This window comes from Trachemys scripta, chromosome 7 (assembly GCF_013100865.1).
Source record: "Trachemys scripta elegans isolate TJP31775 chromosome 7, CAS_Tse_1.0, whole genome shotgun sequence".
Taxonomy (NCBI): Eukaryota; Metazoa; Chordata; order Testudines; family Emydidae; genus Trachemys; species Trachemys scripta.
In genome coordinates this window covers 73794678-73810287 of record NC_048304.1, presented here as the reverse complement: position 1 = coordinate 73810287, position 15610 = coordinate 73794678, and the positions used below count along the sequence as shown (strand labels likewise).

General features: G+C 40.0%; 1 protein-coding gene across 24 annotated transcripts in view; it reads left to right on the top strand.

The window, feature by feature from the left end:
• LDB3 (LIM domain binding 3) overlaps positions 1 to 15610 on the top strand; it is a 214824-nt gene that overhangs the window by 141100 nt on the left and 58114 nt on the right. For 18 of the 24 annotated variants that reach the window (XM_034777357.1, XM_034777369.1, XM_034777380.1 and 15 more), the window contains 3 exons: positions 5232 to 5267; positions 7099 to 7305; positions 11319 to 11489. The exons of 1 other annotated variant lie outside the window; for it this stretch is intronic. In XM_034777357.1, coding sequence (XP_034633248.1) covers positions 5232 to 5267; positions 7099 to 7305; positions 11319 to 11489 — 414 coding nt within the window. The remainder of the gene's footprint in view (positions 1 to 5231; positions 5268 to 7098; positions 7306 to 11318; positions 11490 to 15610) is intronic. 5 more of the 24 variants (XM_034777382.1, XM_034777368.1, XM_034777364.1 and 2 more) reach the window with 4 other exon arrangements.

Sequence of the window (15610 nt, the reverse complement as noted above, 5' to 3'; positions counted from 1 at the left end):
TTTGCACTTCATTCAATTTAAACAATGTGGACTAGTCAGTTTCACTTTCACTGATAGTGTCTCACACTCCAGCACAGAGTTCCAGTTGTAAACACTCCAGGGGAAAGTTTAAATCCAAACTTTTTTTGTTTTTAAAAGAACTATTCACTGAATTTTTTTTAAAAATCTGTAATAAGCCCACTCTTGCTCCCATTGAAGCCAGTGGAAGCCAAGGGCTTGTCTACACTTACAAGACTGCAGCAGCACTGTTGTAGCACTTCAGTGAAGATGCTACCCACACCAATGGGAGGCTTCTCCTGTCAACACAGGTAATGACCTTCTCTGAGAGGCAGTAGCTATGAAGCCCTTCCATCAACATAGCGCTATCTACACCAGGAGTTAAGTCAGTATATCTGCGTCACTCAGGGGCATAGGTGACGCGCAAGGGGGGAATCTGGGGTGTGTGTGTCAAGTGCCCCCCAGATTTCTGGTTGGCCTGCTGGGGGGGAGGGAGAGGGACTCTGTCCTTCTCCTGCTGTGCCTGCCTCCCGGCATGCTCGGCCCCTGTCCCAGGCAGCTGGGCCTAGGCAGGGAGCGGAAGGGGTGGGACCAGCCACTTCTCATGCCGCCGCTCTGGGTCACTGCTCTGTGCAGCATGGTGGCTGCCTGAGAGAGAGCCCAGCTGAGGAGGTGGCGGAGAGCCACCTCCCAGCCTAAGCCCGGCTGCCAGAGACAAGGGCCGAGCGAGCCAGAGCACCCACTCCCCTGGCATGTTTCTGGCTCGCTCAACCCCTGTCTCCAGCAGCCAGGCCTGAGTCGGGGACAGCCCATCGCTGCCGCCACCTCCCCAGCCAGGCTGTCTCAGGCTGCTGGTGTGCTGCACAGAGCAGTGAGCCGGAGTGGCCAGCTTCTGCTGTGTGACAAGTAGCTCCGTGCCACTCCACACCCGGGCTCAGTTGCCAGGGAGAGCGGCTGAACATTCTGGGCGAGAGGCATAGTGGGAGAAGGATAGAGGCCCCTCACTCCCCGCAGGTAACTCTTGGGGCGGGGAAAGCACGGTGGCCCCCGGCTGGGCACAGGCCAAGGAGGGGTCACACATTTGGGGAGGCATGAGTGGTCTGTGCTAAGGGGTGTGGATTTTCCACGTCCCTGAGTGATGTAGTTATACCAACATAAGTTACTAGTGTAGACCAAGCCTCATCATACAGTTCAAAGTGCAGGAAGGCAAAATTAGAGGAACTCTAATACAGCAGCACAGGTGCGTTCTGAGTTAGGGAGCTGAGCCCAGAAAAAAGATAGCAAAGCAGGAATGAGAACTGCAGAATAGCTCTGACCTACAATTTTTTTCTTTATTCCAAAATTTATTTCTTTTATTTTCTAATTTGTCCTCTCTGTATCTGTGTGATTTTAGAGGAACAGTAAGGAATTAGTTTTGTTAATTCTGGAGAAAGTCTAGCATTCTCTTTTTAAGAGTGAGTGGAAAATGTGCTTAACTTGAGTGCTGGTTTAATAATCTCTTACATTTGGTTTCTAAGTGAAAAACACAACAGTAAAATGTACTGTATGCTGTTCAGATTCTCTAAAATCCTTATTAAAGCTCTCTAAAGTTCAGAGCCTTTTGGCATTCAACGGAAAGTAACAAGTGTGTTTTGTAAATGTGTATGGCAAACGTGTATTGCATTTTCTTATCTAATTTATTAAAATTCTTAAGCTTGATAGTTCAGTGGGTGGGTTTTAAAAGTCTTAATTCAGTTCACTTGGTCTGTCTTCATGATCATTTAATGCATTGTATTATCAAACATCTCCTAATTTCAACTATATACTGCACTGTGTAACTAAGACTAACAGTAGAATGGACAAATATATGTTCTCTGATGCACATATAAAGCTTCTACTGAAATCTGTGGGAGTTGCCACCATTTTGTTAGAGGAGACATTATACAAGGCCCTGCTATCTAAAGCTGGTTCACCTGTGTGGGGGACAACAGGAACTGAAAAAAGCCCAGGTTTGAATCTCTTCCTGATAGCCCAAAACTACTCTCCACTTCTATAATCATATTTGTGTGGTCAGCCTGTATAATCACAATACAAAAATAGTTTAAATCTCATTCGGTCAAATTCTTCCGTGATGTAGTTCTACTGACTTTACTGAGCTTGCAGTAGGGATGAATTTGACCCATTAAATGCAATAAGTACAGTGGTTTTAGAAAGCAAATTAAGTTCAACATTCCCATAGTGGAAAGGGTTAGGGTTTGGTCCGTTTCATCTTCAAAACCCTCTGTCAATACTCTATACCAATAGCTGAGTCCAAATTCCAGTTCAGCTGATTCAACTACTGGAGTTGTTCTCACTCACAGAGAGGAGAATAATCCCTGATGAAAATGTGTTGTGTGCGTTTGAGTTTGTCTTTTCCCTTTTCTCTCTGCTCTGAATCAGTTCCTTTTCCTTTGCTTTGTTCTGTGGAATTGTGTTTATTATAATTGTTCTATACCTCTCTCTCCTTTAACTATCAGAACTCCCCTGCCACCATCATTAAGCCGTGCCCTACACTTGCACAGTCAGTGAAAGAGTTAGGGTGAAGTGCTGACCCCAGTGAAGTCATTGGGAGTTTTGCTATTAGCTTCAATTCAGCCAGGATTTCGCCCACCTCTGCTGTAGCAGGAGAGGATGAATCAGGTTAACCATAACTGCAGTGGTCTAATGCTACTAGAAGCCTTATCCCAATTGCTTGTCTTTTGGTCTGGACTATGCATTTTTTTCATAACCCATTTTGCTATACTGGAAATAAACCACGCTTCAGATTTTTCACACTATGAGTTTGTTTTTTAATATTCTTGCATGACTTTGGTTCTTGGTATATTATTTTAACACTTCTTTTCTTTCCACAGACTAAATCTCTAACATATCCCCCTCCTTTTTTCAGCCTGGCTACTTGATATATTACATTCCAGTGAATTCATGACTTGGTCATCTATAGAGCTAGTGTTTGGTTTGTCATCACTCTAGACAGGTGAACTGATGCAGCTTCACATTTCCTGGGGATTCAGTTTTAAGCCAGTATCTTCCATTCTGAGCACTATGACATCCTTATTAAAGGCAGACAAACTTGTTCTGCTTGATTTCTGACATTGTGGCTTTTGAAAGTTTCCCTTGGACTCATACACTTTTGGGTTTAGGAAATATTGTGAGAAGGAGGAAAAGGAGAGACAACACAAATACAATGAGCCAGACCCACAGCTGTAAATTAGAGTAGTTCATATGACTTCAGTGGCGCTCCACTGAGTTGCACCTGTTAAAACATACATGCACAGCAGTGACTAATACTAGCCCACCTTATGGAGAGAAGGGAATGGCTCTTCTATCCCTACTATGCTACCCACCTTCCCTTTAGCAAAATAAAAAACAGAACCAACAACAACCAACACACACACACACACCACTTCCTAGAGGGGAAACCTCCTTCACTAGCACACTTCCCCCTCAGAAAATGAAAATTCAGCAGCTGCTATCAGGGATTTCTGTTGTCCTAAGGGATGCAGTCAGAGCTGACTCACTGTGGCTATAAGAGGAATCGTACTTTATCTTTCTACCAAGTGCCTTTGAAAGCAAACGGCTTCTTAATTAGTATTGTGTTATTAAATAACATATATCCAGATTAGAAACAGACAAACAGTATATAATCAATGGTAATAAGTATCATATTCAGAAATACTCAGTGAAACTTTTTTAATACCATAAGCAAAGTAGAAAAATGACTTGGCCTAACAAATTAGTAGATTTAAAATTTACATTGCTTTTCTTACTCTCAGGTGCCAGAATAAGCATCCCTATTCAAGATGACATTTAAGCATATACTGTACTTAGTACAGTACTTAGTAGGAATGGATGTAAGCCTATTCTTAAGTGCTTTCCTGAATCAGGTCCTAAAAGATTTTAATAAGTTGAAAAATTATGTTCAAAATTATAAGATGGAGGATTAAAGTCTTAAGGTCCCAGTCCTTCTAACAGTTATGCACATACTTAACTATACTCATATAAATAGTCTCATTGACTGTGCTGAAACTAGTCTGAAGCTTATAGTTAAGTACATGTATAAGTGTTTGCAGGACCAAGGCCTAATTCTGTACCATTGAAATCTGTGGGTGTCTTGCCATTGACTTCAATTGGAATCCTTCATTTGACTTAAATAGATCTTAGACTGGGGCCTTGATGTCTTGTCCTTCAGCTCCTTTGTGACTCACATTAAAGTAAATGGGAGTCTTATATGTATTACAAGTTCAAAGTGGGACCTCATAAAGGCACTTGCCAGCTCACCCCTCCAAGTGGCCCTCCAAGTGACTCTGTGCCTCCAGCTATCTCTTTCCCCAGCACTAGGACCATGGAGTGGAAAGCAGGGCTGGAGTTGAATGCCCCAGATGCCTTCCCTTCCTTCGTTGTCCCCCAACATGAACTTGATACTTTTGGGGGAAGGAGGAGAGTAAAGGCTTGGTAGGGAGGGGAGAAGAGGAATCTGACAAGAGACTCTGTTGCATGTAGCCTCACTGTGTTGCTCAGCTCCAGTTGAGCTCCACACTGTGGAGGCACAATCCTAGGCTTTGTCCCTTAGAGCCTATCTGGGCAGGATGAATTGCCTCTTACGCATTTTTAAGTGAGCCCAGACATGTAATGCAGCTCATCTTGTAGGAGTCCCTGTTAGCCATTGAAAAACAACAGCTTCACATTGAGCATATACTGGTAGTGCACATCTTCTCTAAGACTGGTTACCACTTCAGAACATTGGATACCCAGGGACAAACCAACTCTGACTATGATTGTCTTCACAAACTGGAGTTGGCACACAAGTATGTTCTACTGGGATACTAGAGGGTTATTTTTTAAACAGGGCCATTATTGAAGCCAAAGCTATACATGAGATGATATATTGTTCATACACGGCGCGGTTGATTTGTACTTCGTCGCTAAGCCTCCATTTTACGAAATAGCCTACAATTAACAAAGAGAAAGCTTGTAAAAAAATCACACATCTGGGTTCCAGCACATTTTTTATCTAATTCTTAAAAAGAAAAAAAAATTGATTCTAGGGTATTTCTCACAACAACAATAGTCATAAACATCTAGAACATAACTCTAAAAAGCTTTTGATAACCAAACATCTGTCCTCACACTGCCTTCTTTTGCTGCTATTCTTCCTTCTTCCCTCACCACTGGTACTTGCACTTGCTTTATTCATACTGTATCCCCTCCTTTCACAGTGGCAAGGAAAATGTTGCTGCAGCAGCTGAAAACAGGTAATGTTTGCCTTGTATTCTTTTTCCCTCAGACTTTCCACACAAAGTTTTTACCTAAAAATACATCAGATGTATGCACTCTTTGAACAGATGAATTATAATGGTGTTTCAGCTGAGATGATTTGCTAGAGATGTTCATTTTCATTCAGATATTTGAAAGATTCCTGGCCAGGTGGCAGACTGTATTGGAATTGTGCAAAATATACCACATTACTTTTAATTCTAGAAAACAGAAAAATAAGCAGCATTTAATCAATGTTTTTGAAGTTCAATATTGTCGTTGTTCAGCAGAGGCGAACAGTCCAGAAGTTCAAGAACCATTTCCATTTTTAATCAGATTCCAATGTTGTGGTCTGAGCTGCTCCACAGGTTTTTTAAATCTAAGTTAGTTGAACTTCTTGACATTTTAAAAGCAATTCTAAATCTGATTCTTGAATTGTATTGATCATGGATTAAAAAGATACTAATCCTTCCTATATATAGTATTTCTTTGCATTTATATAGTGCTTTTCCTCCCAAAAGATCCTAATGCACTTACAAAATTCATAAACCATCTACATGTATATCTATATTATATACATTTATGTAGATAAAAATAATTTCAGCACCAAACACTGAAATGCAGCTACTTCTAGGATGAAGCACTGCCATTATTTATCAGAGCATAGCAACTCTTTATAAGTTCAGAGCATAGAAACAAAGATTTAAGACAGTGCCTTCCTCTGATATCTTGATTACTCCACACGCAACAAGGCCTTATGTCTGCTTTTAAAATAACCCGTATTTGAACAAGTATTGCAGAGAATTAAAATCAGAGTAAGTGCGAGGATTGTCTCCACTAACAACATGACCAATCGTGACTGGGATTCCCAGTAAGGGGGGAAAAAAACAGCAGTTTACTGGGTCATACCAATAAGATGGAACAGAGGGGGAGGGAGTTGATATATGAAATAATTAGCAACCACATCTACATTAAATAACAGAAGCAGGGAATGAAGGGTAGTATCTATCACTATTGCTTGTGTAGGACTGACCACAAGATTACATGGTTGCTTCATTGAAACTTAACTGCAAATCTCTCTTTGTTGGACTATCTTGAACAATTTCAGACATCTGTCTAGTTTTGGGGTCACACTATACCTACTGAGTCATTTACGTTTGGTTGTGTTGTAACATGTCTTCACCTCTATTGTCTCCAGTGTCTAATTTCTGCTAGGTCTTATTTTGATACTGTGATGTCAATAATGTTGTCTCCAGTTTTAGCTGAAGGCTAAAGAAGACTGTAATGAACCTCTAGATCTCTATCCTGGTTCTCATAATGACTCCTGGTCATAGTCTTTAATAAGGCATTGAAGATTGGTATGATTTCACATGTGACTCTGCAATGATATCAAAAGAGACTTAGGGGATAAAATAAGAGGACATTAGAGATTTGCTGATGTAAATCTCTTCCCAAATAAGATGTCAGTCACAAAACTGAAGCCTTCTTCATCAAACAAAAAGCTAACCGGGCTTTTTTTAATGTTGAGGTTCAGTAGTTTCTCACTCTTTTTCCTTAAGGCCTTTCCCAGTGCATTGAAATACTAAGTCCTACGTCAGAGGGGTAGACATGAGTGTTCTGAAATGATGTCCTGTTTGTTAGATTACATGGTAAGCATTTGGATCTCAAAAAACTAAGTGGAACAAATAAAACACTTCTCACTTAAAGGCACTGGCTGCCTTTTTGGCTGGTACTCTTCTTCGCTCTGAAAGACCTAATCATTTAAGCAACTGGTAATGTGGTTAAAAATATATCTCATGCACATACACCCTTCTAATCTTTGTTACCCAGCCCTACAGGTTCTCATCATGTGGCACAGTATGTGACCTCAAGTGTTTGGCATCCTCCTAAGTCACGCACCATGGATGCCAACATTGACAAAGCTAAGCCAGTGGCCTCCAAGGGTTCCGTGAGGTTTGGAACGGGTACAAGTCAAAGGGAAGCCAGTTACATCAGGACTGGCCAGAAAGCCCCTCTTACTTCATCCAATAATCAAAGGTACACTGCAACATGTAACTCCATAACTGACCTGGCTTGTGGCTTTGGTATGGTTTTGTAATAACATTCTCTAACTCTTTCATATGAAAAATCCCATTGCCTAAAAGGCAAATATCTAAGTACTATAAATTTCATCAGCTTTTAGTTCATATGCTTCCCATTGTAAGTGACTTTCTTAATGGCTTCCTCTACCACCAGGCAGGTGACAGCCACATAGGAACCATCTCCACAGAAACAGCAGCCCAGTCTATTGAATGGATGCTGTTGCATCTGGAATAGAGCTCTTCTTTCTACTAATGCAAGTCCAAAACACATCCATGTTGTGTTCTGCTCTAACTGCAATCTCCAGCACTTCCATCATTAATATATGCTACGGTAGAAGAGATTAGTTCTTTGACTGCTCATTTTGATTTATCTTCCCTACAATTTCAATCCTTTACCCTACCAGAGATTTCTTTGGAGCACCTGAAACAAAAACAACTTTGTGCACTCTTAAAAGAGACTAATTACTGCTTTAATAACCTGCTCTTTAGTTACTATTGCAAGACTCTTAGACCCGGAATTTCATAGGGCTAGGACTCTTCTCAGGTAAAGGAGTGTAATCTGTACTTATTTTTAAGTGTTTGTGTGTGTTTGTGTATGTGTTTTAAATATGGTTGTTAATCATTATCATCTGCTTAACCTCTGCTGAACTGTGTTCCTTCTCATGAGTGAACATCAAAATGGTAACAGAATATACGTACGTTTGTGTGTATATTCATCCACATAACTTTACCATGCTGAATATTTAATTTTATACTTTATTAAGAAAATATTGAGCTATTTAAGAACTTACATTTCCTTTGATTATCCCCTTAAAATATAAAATACTGTAAAGACTGATGGAATAGGGTGGTTGGTTAAAAGTAAACTGGAGGAAAACCAGTAAGAAAACAACAGTAACCACTTTACTCATAAAATTATTATTCATGCTCTGATATACGGTAGCAGTTTCATTTTATAAACCATGACTTCATCCTTAGTCAATCAGCAGACATCTGAAGAACTGCTAGGAACCTCCTGGCTCTGCCACTGATTCTCATGGTGGTTTTTGGTTACTCTGAATTCTGCCCCAAGTTACACCCATTCAGTGGGATGAATATATTAACTGAGGGCAGAATTCCCTTTAGATTTGTTTCCCCATTTCTAAAAAGAAGAGTTCTAAGAGTTAATGTTCATAAAGAGCTTTCAAACTGCAGACATTGTATATGTCCTAAGTATTATTATTTCTACCCAAAAAAGAGAGAGACACTTGCTAAATCGCCATATATTTCTACATCTTGCTCTTTAGTGTGTATGGAATGTGCCTCCTGCAGATACAAAAGGTGAAATCCTGGCTCTGGTGAAGTCAATGGCAAACCACCCATTGCCTTTAGTAGGGACAGTATTTCCAGTCTAAGGTTTTATAGGGGTTAATACAAAAACTGATTGTTCAACAGAACTAAAAGCATTCATAAAACAGGGAACAACCCATTTCTGCTGTCATTACACTGTGGTAAATCTGGAGTAATTCCAGTAAAGACAGTGAAGTTACTCTGGATTCTACTGGTAAAAGTAAACAAAGTATTAGGTCCAAAGTGCAGAAGTTAAAGGTAGCAAGATCACATTGCTAAGTTAGCTATTTATGTATGTTTTGTGTAACTATTTTCTTATTCTCTGGAATAATGAATGCATATCCTAGTGATCTGCAGTTGCAGGAGAAGGATTCAGGCCTCTGTGACTTTTAGATTTCTAGTGCCTAAGTAAAGAAACCTTAAAAACATGTAACATTATTGTTTGATGTCCTTATAATGTATTCTAATGTGCTTGCGTTCAGTTTTATTATATCTACTATAACATGCCCATCCGCCTCAAACCTGCCCTCACACAGGTACATGTCCACATAAGTTCTTAGTGTTCCTTTGTTTGATTAATTATTGGGGATGTGTTTCAGCTCACATTTAAAAGATCCACTACAAAAATTGAATAACCATACCATAGGCTTATTACCCATGGAGTGAAACCCTGACCCCAGTGAAGCCTGTGGCAAAATTCCCATTGACTGTAGTGGGAACAGGATTTCACCCATGGTTTTTGTCTTGCTCGTTTGTGTTTCCTCTTAAGAAAAAACATACAGTAAATCCCATTTTGTTTGAGGCATGATTTCAGTCCATGCAAATTTGCCAGACCTAAGACATAACAGTAAAATGTAGAGTATCTCCACGTTGGTGTGATATCCATTCCAAAAAGAGGAAATGCAGCTACCACACTGCTTGCAGAGACAGTCAAATACATTGTGTTTTCTTTTATCTGTAAACATGGTATTGCATTCATAGCTCTGAAGCCAGGGCATTGTACAACTACAGTGCTATATGCTTTAAATAATACATAATATATTTGGATAGTGGCTGAGGCAAATGAATCCACAGCATATGACATCAAGATCAATGAGGATTAGATCTGAGTTTTGCATACGTGTATGAAGGTTGGAAAATTTCTGTGGAAGAATTTGAAAGCCTAACTTGTAGATGTGGTGGATATTTTCACTAGTTTATTCATTCTGTAGCTAATAGTAGATACAATATAGAAAGAGATGGGGATTTTTTTTTTGTAAATATAAAATGGTTCCCTTTCCCTGTTTCTTTCTTTTGAATTTTGTTTGTTTCCTTTTCAAATGGGATAGTTCCAAATGACTCAGGTGTGTTTATTTCATTTGCTGACAGCTGGCTAGTAAATTCACTATTTGCCTTCTGTTTTTCACATGTCATTAAAACATTTCAGCACGGGACTTGGAGAGTTCCTCCTGAATGTAGCATGTGCTATTCATGCTGGGTAGGGGCTATGGTCTCATCGATAGGCAATGGCCTAGGACTCAGGAGCTTTAGGTTCAATTCCCCAGATGAGCCACAAACTTCCTGTGTAGCCTTGTGCACATCAGTTAATCTACACTGTACTTCAATTTCCCATCTGTAAAATAGGATAACACTTCCTCACCTCACAGAATTGTTGTGAGGATAAAATCCATTAACAATTGCGAGGTGTTCAGATATCATGGTGCTGAGGGACATAGAAGTACCTAAATAAGGTGTTACAATCAATATTTTGTACTCAAGAAGACTAGATGTAGTTTTGGTTTCAATAAGCCTATTTTGTCATCAGATAAGGGCAGATACGTTGCTCTGGTCTGCTCCTGCTCCACTTGTGTGACAATGGGAGCAGAAACTAACTTCATCTCCCAAGCAGGCTTAGGACTGGTATAGCAAACTCATATGCTGCCCCGTCCCTTCTTTCAGCCCTGATGTTGGGGGTGGTGAGGGGCATGTCAGGGCCATGGCTTGCTACTCAAACTTTTGGTGGGCTGAAGAAAGTGCTGAGCAGAGAATGACTGAGCCATAATTAGCTCCCTAGCACTGCACCACCCCGCACATTGCACTGAGGAGATTACACCCCGATGGTGTCTGCTCAGTAACATCCAGAAGAGCAGTAACTTGTAGCAATTCTGTTTATTCAGGACTATGACGATATCGTACAACTGGTTTCCTTTCATCAATGTAATTTTTTTAATGCTTCCACCTAATGTAATCTCTGATCCAGAAGTTAACATTATGCATAAGTGAGTGAAATTTACCCTAGCACTGACGGGTTCTTGCAGGCCTCTACACAACCACCTAGGTCTCACGTGCTGGGAGTTTTTTTGCCATTAACGTCAGTGGGACCAGGATTGGGCAGTAAGACCTTATGTGCTGTGGGATGAATTTCACCCAAATGAGAACATTATTGAACTCAGCATTAAACCTAATTTTAGTCCTAACTCAGCTACAGAAAAAAGCTTAACAAATGTGCTTTTGACCTTCCATATCTGTGCTTTTCCCCCCAATAATACAGCTTGCCACTCTGCAACTTTTGGGGCCAAACACAGTGGGTTTTGTGCCTTTACACAGTAAATGTACACTTTTTAAGATGCTTCTTGTTTTATTTAATTTAACTCTAATTAGTACCCCTGTTGAGCATGCGCCAGTGTCTACCAGCTCTGCCTCTGCTCCTGTGCCAGTTGCTTCAGCCAATCAGTCTGCTACTGCTACTCAAAACACATCCAGTCAGATGACACCACCATCAGCCACTCCCATCTCTGTAGTACAAGATTCCTTCTCTTCCTCTTTCCAAAGGTAATGCTTTTTTGCATTGTCTTTTTGCAAATGTCTCCCTGTTTGGTGTTTAGAAGTGCTGTGACTGTGTGTGTGTGTGTACATGGGAGTGGGGGGCGGAACTTTATTCAAGTTTAAAGAATATTGGGAAAATATGTTGCCTAGTTTTATGTGTTCTGAAGTTGTTTATTGTTGGAGTGTTGAATTTTTGTTTGCAAGGAAATTGCAAGATGCAAACTGATCTCAGACAAAATTAATCAAATATCTTTGTAAGTGAGGAATATAACTTACATTTTCAAAAAAGAAAATCTGATGTTAAAAATAAAACTGTTTTGTCACCAGTAGCGAGGACACCAAAGTTTCATAATAATTAAAATAGCCAGTGAAAATCCTTTACATTGCATTAAAGCAGTGTTAAAATTATCAAGAAATAAACAGGTTAATAAATTAGGCAAGCTAATATAAAGATCCATCTGGATTTGAATATACCTAAACAAAGACAACGCCCTTTAGAAGTTCAAAGAAGAAAATGCAAAATGCAGTTTGACGCTTTGAGTGATAACACACTGTGTGCAGTAGGATCTTTGATATTTACTGTAGTGTTACAGACCTCAGTATTATAGGATGTGCCATGTACGGGATGTCAGTAGATCCATTCATTTGGGGGTTGACTTCTCTATAAAGGCACTAAGTTGATTTATTTCTATTTAACTGTTTTTTTCTAATAAGATTTAACTATACAATTAATACAGGATTTAAAAAGGAACAAAGATAGTAATTCAGAGTCTATTCTCACTTCACTGAGCATTCATAATTGCTGTATAATACTGAGAATTATACATGTATATCTAGGGTGAACAGACTCCTCAGACTGTGGGGGAAATGGGTGAAGTTTACATAATAGTAATTGTCAAAAGAATAAGAGTGAATTCATGTTGTACCTTTTTTCTTTTCTCTTTTACAGTTTTTGCTCCTAAAAGCTTTGAAAATAATTTACTTTGCACATTTTAGCCCACTTTAAGTGGCCAGGAACAAAAAGTCTCCCCTTCAATAATATGAACTACTCTCAAATAATAGAGGCTCAAAATGTAACCTACAGTATCTTAAAATTGCATAATTTGGTGAGAAATGTTCTTTCTGTTCTAAAGACTTTGTTTTGGTTTTTTTAACTGCTATTCTCTCACCAAGACACTTTAAAAATATTTATGAATACTGACTTTTTTTAGCTGCTAATATCTCAAATTTCTTTCAAAACACTTTTTGTTTGACTCTGTATTTTTGTTCTGATGCCATAGAGTCAGACATCCAGCCAGCAAAGGGATACTAAGAAAAGTATGACATCCTATTTTCATAATGATAATTATATTGATAACATCATTGCTTGAGAAGCTTTCACATACAATAATGGTTTAAATAATTTTAGCCCTCAGTATATCTTTACTTAAACTGCTGCACAAAGAAAATGGAATGTAAAATACATTATTGAAAAAGCAAATCCCTACTCCATATAGGTAAGAATGTAAACAACCTTTTGGGATTGATCACAACAAAAATGACCATAAGATCTTTGTGCTCTTTACTCTGGCATTAGCTGAATATTTAAATGTTTGTCTTGACTTCTGATTCAAATATATTGTTCCTTACAGGGTAAAAATGTATGCCGTTCAAACAAGATACTTGTCTGAACCACCACCTTTCTTAGCTATCCAGAGAGTCCTGTTTTAATATTTTTTCTGTAACTTGTGCGTTTTGTCTTCTGTAGGAATGTGCTTGGTTGTGCTATACTCTAGGTCTGCAGATGTATTCCACAGAAAATACATGTGTTGCTGTAACTATAGAGTGGTCATCTTATACCTGAACTCATACATGGCTCAGTTCTGAGATGTCACTATTGTTCTCCTTGTAACATTCTTTTGTACATGCGTTCATATTTTTACTGTGTTCTCTGCAGACAGCTTGCAGGCCCCAGCTCTCTGTCACAGCCTAAACCTTTCCCTGGGTCCAAGAACATGTCACTAGCAGCTTCCACTGTTTCATCTGCTATTTCTGCTCAGTCTAGTATATTTGCAAACATCTCTTTTTCTTTTTAGTCAGATTGTTTTCACTCTTCATTATTCACTCCAGTTTGAGGTCCGTAACTTCTTAAAAGATTGCCTTGGGAGAAAACATTGAGAAGTGTAAAATTTACTTGATGGAGCAGCCTCTTTGTTTTGATCTTGTCTGAATTAAAACCAAGCTAAAAGAAAACCTTGATCTTTCAAGTAGTAGGTTTAAAGTACATGACTAAAAAATGCTCTCAGAGCTCAGACAGCTAGTTGTATGTCAGATTCAAGTTTGTTTGTTTGTGTGGTGTTTGTCTAATTAAGAGAGGTGGCAACCCCAAACTTTGTTTTACTTGGTGAAAAGTTTGGATCATAATGTGACCAGCTGACCCATTTTTAAAGGTTCATCAGACCTGCTTTTATTGTATTTTAAACAATGATTAACTAATGACAGATCGCTAGTGGGAGAAGGGTTAGAAATAGTTATCACTAGAAACAAAGAATACTACCATAATGCTTTCTGCCAGGCTTTCCTAGTTGCTATGGAGCATTTACATTTAATCAAGCTGAACAGTAGAGAAGGCAATGGATTTTAAGATTTATTATTTGAGCACAATTAGATAATGATGATGATGAGAGAGACTGAGTCAGTCGTAATGTACTTTAGGTAATAATTATCCAAGTGTGCTTTATCTCAGCATAAAACACCTCAGGGCATTGTTTGCAGTGAAAAGAGCACACTGGTTTGAAGGCCAAATCTGGAGAAATTTTATATATAAAAATCTGGGGAACATTATAGAAAATATAAGTGACCACACAAGCATATCTCAAACCTTTCAATATGTTGTCATTTCTCTAGCACAGGGGTGGGCAAACTTTTTTGCCTGAGGGCCACATCTGGGTATGGAAATTGTATGGCGGGCCATGAATGAAATTGGGGGTTGGGGGTGTAGGAGGGCGTGAGGGCTCCAGCTGGGGGTGCGGCCTCTGGGGTGGGGCTGGGGATGAGGGTTGGGGGTGCCGGAGAGTGCTCCGGGCTGGGACTGAGGGGTTTGGAGGGCGGGAGGGGAATCAGGGCTGGGGCATGTGGTTGGGGTGTGGGAGGGAGTCAGGGGTGCAGATCTGGGAGGCGCTTACCTCAAGAAGCTCCTGGAAGCAGCAGCATGTCCTCCCTCCGGCTCCTAAGTGGAAGCGCAGCCAGGCGGCTCTGCCCACTGCCCTGTCCGCAGGCGCCATCCCTGCAGCTCCCATTGGCTGTGAGCCCATTGGCAGGGGTGGCACTTGGGGCACGGGCAGCATGCAGAGCCCCCTGGCTGCCCCTATGCATAGGAGCTGGAGGGGGGACATGCCGCTGCTTCTGGGAGCCACAGCACAAGTGGTGCGGGGCAAGCCCGTGACCCTGCTCCCTGGCAGGAGCTTGAGGGCCAGATCAAAACGTCTGAAGGGCCAGATGTGGCCTCCGGGCCGTAGTTTGCCCACCCCTGCTCTAGCAACAATGCAGAATTGAAAGAGCTATGGGATGGAAAATCGTTATTGGTTCTGGCATGTAAATATGCACACTAAGCACTCCATCTGATTCTATAATTCCCGTATTCAGCAAACTAAAACAAACTAGGCTAAATTCATTCTTGGTGTAATTCCACTGAGTTCAGTGGAAATACACCAGAGATAAATGTATCTCATTGGGCACTACAATTGACTTCTAATTTTCCTCATTAACTTCTGAAAACAGTGTAAGTCCTAGGTCAAATCTGCAACCATGACCATTCCAAATAAATAAATGAAAGCAACCAGAGATGTAAGAACTGAAGGATCATGTGGAGAAGTGAAGAACTGATTGATATGTTAATGTGGTCCATACATTTTCACTTTATGTAAAATTAATGGGGCACTGCATTAATTTAATATGTTATATATATGGTGAAATACAGCAAAATAATTGCTAGGGAAATTCACCGAGAAACCAGATGTTGCCAGGAGTGGAAAATCTTGCCATAATACCTCCAACATTTTGGAAGGGGTCCTCTTATTGACATTGCACCACTTCACTAAATAGTTTTACAAGTATTCAGATAAGTGTGAATTTTTAGCTTTCTGTGT